Source organism: Palaemon carinicauda, chromosome 40 (assembly GCF_036898095.1).
Source record: "Palaemon carinicauda isolate YSFRI2023 chromosome 40, ASM3689809v2, whole genome shotgun sequence".
Classification (NCBI taxonomy): Eukaryota; Metazoa; Arthropoda; class Malacostraca; order Decapoda; family Palaemonidae; genus Palaemon; species Palaemon carinicauda.
Window position 1 is genome coordinate 31390313 of NC_090764.1, and position 5000 is coordinate 31395312.

At 34.0% G+C, this 5000-nt stretch overlaps 1 protein-coding gene and 1 long non-coding RNA gene across 4 annotated transcripts in view; one reads left to right on the top strand and one right to left on the bottom strand.

Annotated features, from left to right (window-relative positions):
- The window catches only part of LOC137631610 (calcium-activated chloride channel regulator 1-like), a 136030-nt gene extending 132246 nt beyond the window's left edge, over positions 1 to 3784 (bottom strand). For all 3 annotated transcript variants that reach the window (XM_068363478.1, XM_068363477.1, XM_068363476.1), the window contains exon 1: positions 3119 to 3784. In XM_068363478.1, coding sequence (XP_068219579.1) covers positions 3119 to 3673 — 555 coding nt within the window. In that variant the 5' untranslated portion in view covers positions 3674 to 3784. The remainder of the gene's footprint in view (positions 1 to 3118) is intronic.
- The window catches only part of LOC137631611 (uncharacterized), a 262063-nt gene that overhangs the window by 61678 nt on the left and 195385 nt on the right, over positions 1 to 5000 (top strand). The window lies entirely within an intron of this gene.

Consider the following 5000-nt stretch of genomic DNA (forward strand, 5'->3'; position numbering starts at 1 on the left):
ATATATATATATTTATATATATATATATGTATGTATATATATATATATATAGGCTATATATATATATATATATATATATATATATATATATATATATATATATATATATATATGTATATATATATATATATATATATATATATATATATATATATATTGAGCTGGCGATTTCGCAAACTTTTGAAGAGTCGTCTCTACAAGCCTTGAAACCTTGAAGTGATGTTATCGTTAACCACTCATGCTACTGAAATATGTAATATATACGGTTAGCAATGACCTTATTTTTTATTTGGGGAATTTCAAAGTATATTTTCTCTTCGGAATCAGGCTTGTAGTAGTGAGACATTCATAGCGAGTGGTTAAATCTAGAAAGTAGATGACGTAGTTGTGACTAGTAAAATACAGTTTCTCTTCTATCGTGATAAGTTGATCTTATTTTAAACAATATTGACTGATGCCCAAACAAATATAAATTACATCAAAATGGTCTGTTTATAAAGGGGAACATTATTTTATGACGTTACTGTACCAAATCACTGGGACCGTAATTGCTTTACCATAATCATAGTAGCAATAATTAACACCATGTACCGAAAGGTGGCTGTATCCATTAAATGAATAACCATTTCATTTCGTATACAGAGTATTTTGTTCTCTATAAAAGCATTAAAATTGTTAAAATTATTAATATTAAAATGATTAAAATCCAAAGAGAAACCCTAACTTTTTCTTTTTTCATAAAAGTCTTGTATCTTTTCTGGTCGAGTTTCAATAAACTTGAAAATCTTAACAAATGCTGTTAAAATCATTATAGTGTTACTAAAAAATTACTTAAAATGCTCGTTAATGAAAATTAGTTGTTTGATTACTCATATTTTCAAAGTGTAATACCACTAAATAATTGTAGCTACTGTTGGATTTGGCTGAAATTATAATTTTCTAGAAGATTCAAGGCATATTTTCATCATTTTTATTTACTTTTATTCCTAGCTGTCATAAAATTGAATCATCCCAGTGTTCCTACGATATTATACAGTTTCTGGAACTAAACACTCAATAATACTCACGCAATATGAAAATTTGTACTAAAATGTATATAATAATTTCGTGCCAAAAACAACATAAACTTATCTGTTCCTTAAACAGATTTTTTTTTTCCTTGGGATTTTGTCCAATTGTTTTAATCTGAGGAACACTCTTTATACCAAAGATATAGAAGCCAGTGTCAGTTACCATTGACACAATGTAATCGTTCAATTGTAAAATATTTCAATTAATGGGATTAGTCTGGCACCATTTGTTTATATGTTTTAGTTCAAGGAATTTCTTTGCAGACCTCGAACTGTTTTGCAGTTCTTGGTCTTCATAACAAGAAAGGGGGAAACCGTGGGAAATACCCTTCTGAATTCAGTGAACCGTATGGTTCACATTCAAGAATATCATGGAAGCTTTATCTTTTTCTTGACTTTTACTGTTGTTTAGAATAACGCTCTACAAAGTTGTTGTATCAAATATATTATTAAGAATGTACATTTACATTCATTAGCTCTTTAAATTCATTACTTGATGCTGCATTAATTGAGATGTACTATGTCCTACAAGTGAACTAAGAATAAAAAAAGGTCCAGACATAACCATTGATAAAAAAGCGAGTGTAATGTATATTTTCATATTTCGTCAAAATGTCGCTATTAACCAAAATTTATTTAAGAGTCAGTTTTTGTGACTTAAAAAAATCGAAATTCCTATTCGTAATTTCGTAAAAAATCTACTTTTTCATAATTCAAAAATTAATACATATTGTGTGATAGGAGGGATATATGTAATATAATGTGAATTATAATGTACGCTTTAGGAAGTTGCTTTGAGACAATATTCTAAGATAAAAGTAATCTTTTATCAAAATATGAGACAAAAAAGTTCCAAATTTCATATATCCTGACAGAATAATGGGAAATTCTAGAATTCTATCACTCACCTGTTTGTGTAATATAGTTTTAATAAAACTTGTGTTGAGTGGAGGATGCCTATAATTCATACGGTTTTGAATGGTATTAAGGAAAAAGAAAAACAACCTGATGAGAATTTTGATTGGATTCAAGAATTTTGGCTATATAACCCTCTGGGGCCATTCAGCAGCCAATTACAGTTACTGCATTTGTACTATGAAGTAAAAGTTGAAATATGTTGAACAGCAAGAACGATGAAAGGAAGTGGAGATGGAGATGGAGTAGAGGGATATAAAGGAAAGATACAAGGGAGAGTTTGGCAAAGTTTGATGGTGCTTATCATAAACGAAACTTAAAATGTTAGCACAGGTGAGATGATGATTATCACGGGAAGCCAGAGAGATGGAAGAGAAATGGAAGCTTTTGATTTGAATAAGTGTTTTGGTCTACATGTAAGGGGTAAAGAGTGTACTGTAATAGAGAAGAGGAGTCACAAAATCACAGATTCATATCAAGAAATAGAAATTCGCTTTTATACAGTTGCTCAAAAACTCGGAGATGGGTGTATAACGTGGATGTCAATGTGATTGTTGAATAAAGGTAGAAAGCTGTGATAATGAAGGGCAGCAGACTGGGTGAGGAAATTGATGCTGAGATGAGAAGATATGAAGATTGGAAAGATTGAAAAAATCAGTTTAGGATGTAATCAGTTGGCGATAAATGATGACAGTAGGCTAGTGACAAGTGTGTACAATATGAAGGACCTTTGTCCAAGACGTGCAAGCACACGTGGAACATAAAGAATCTATCTACCGGGTAACTAATTAGCATGCCAGTGACCGAAGTTTTAATTTCTCCTAACCTATTCTATCTTTGGGAAAACATCGTACTGATGGATATATTTCCTCAGATATACATACAATATGTTGTAAATAATACATATGACTTGCAGTACCTGAATTATTACCGCTAGTAGTTTGGGAAAATGTAGCAATCCTTTGCTTTTGCGAATGTTTTTTAAGTTGTTGGTTCGTTTCAGATACACATGAGCCTCAAGATAAGGGGGCCAAGGGCTCCTTCGTTGGCAGCCCATAATTGTTTTCTAGTTGAAACTAACAAAATAGCTAAAATGTAACGATAAATTTTTAAACATGAAACTGTGCACTGACCTGCAGTCCATCGACGATTGTCTTGCAATGATCCGGCGAGATTTTACTGCTAACCTCGACGACCAAACCATCATAAGCGCCATCTTGGAGCACCAGTTGATGGCTGCCCGAAGACGGAGGCAATTCTTTATTCTGGGAACTTTCCGGCAGGTCTGTTTGGTCCACTTCCGTAGTGGCAAGTCGACCATATTCAGAAGTGGCTCTCGGGGGAGAACTATGACCTGCTCGAGTGCCATCCGGCCATTTGGATTCAAAGTGAGGGATATTCTGTTTTTTCATTCCAGCCACCCACCGCGTTGATGGGCTGGGAAGGGTCCGAACGCTCGAGTGAATCCTCAGTTGTATCGGTTCTTTCTTTTGATTGAACCACTTCTCGTGTTTGCCACTGTGGCCAGCGCCGTTCGTTTCAGGCGTGCTGTTGGCCAGAGTCGGAATAGGAAAAACAATCATTATACTAAAAACGATTATTGCCAAATACCACGAAGAACTAGGCCTAATGAAGCTACTTGGTAGATGTAAAAATCCACCGAGGGATTTTTCACAAATGACTTTCATTGCTTTGGTATTTTCAATTTCTTTGTAGTTTCACTTTTAATGTAAGGTCTGGATAATCTTTTCTATCACAACGACGTCCTTAAGTGTAAACAGCCTCCCGTTTGATGGACATATCTGTAAAGAAAAGAATATAACAGTTAGAAGTATTTTTGAATGGTCCAATAGAAAGCCACTATAAGGTGTGGAAATAATCTTAATGTTATGAAAAAGGAACTGACGTAGGGTTGATTATTGTTTAAAAGATAAAGGTAAGTCTCCAAGGCATCAACCATGAAAGGAGAGACTTCTAATCTCTTTTATAGGAGATATTATCCTTTATACAACGACTTCCTGGACTGGCTTTCAGCAAGGGAAGCCCGGTCGACTTCAAAAACAAACACACCATTTGCCCAACAAAGAAAGGAAGGGAGAGATCGAGTGGAGGAGGGAGAGGAAGTCGAGATGTGATGTGAGGGTAAGCATGAGAGACGGGAGAGGGGAGGAGGAGAAGGAGAAGCTGGAGAGAGTGAGAGCGGTAAGAGAGAGAGAGAGGAAGAGAGTTAACAAAAGGTGCCGGAAGAGTCTCTTGTTGATCCCGAGATAAAGTCATAACAGTGCCTGGGGCGATGGACGAATTAACGAGCAAAGTCTGGCCGTCACTCCTATGGTTTCTTGGTTGGCTTTCATTACCAGCCGGAGTGAAATATGAGATTTAAAAACAAAAGGTGATTATTCCTGGTTATAGAAGAGGAGGGAAAATTGTATGCTGTCACTGTTTTTGCTTCTGCTTTACGGTTGACTTTAAAGGGTTTTCTTAGAAACTAGATGAAATTACTACTTTGGGAGGAGTCCTTTGAAGTATTTTCTAGGCCATATATATATATATATATATATGTGTGTGTGTGTGTGTGTGTGTGTTTGTGTGTTTATAGAAATCATGAAGGCTAACTTGAGATTAGTCTTAATACACACCCACTATATATATATATATATATATATATATATATATATATATATATATATATATATATATGTGTGTGTGTGTGTGTGTGTGTGTGTATTTGTTTGTGTGTGCATATATATATATATATATATATATATATATATATATATATGTGTGTGTGTGTGTGTATTTATATATAAATAGGTGTGTGTGTGTGTGTGTTTGGCTATTGGTATATTCTTTTATGTATTTGGTACGATATTTTAATTACTATATGTGTTTTTCTCCTATTTTGCTTTTAAACAACAAGCAAAGTAAACTTAAAAGTTGTGTAATGCATTGCTGGTCATCTTAATACCTGGTGATAATATCGATAGTGCACGAAAATCCTTTTCCCTCCATTAT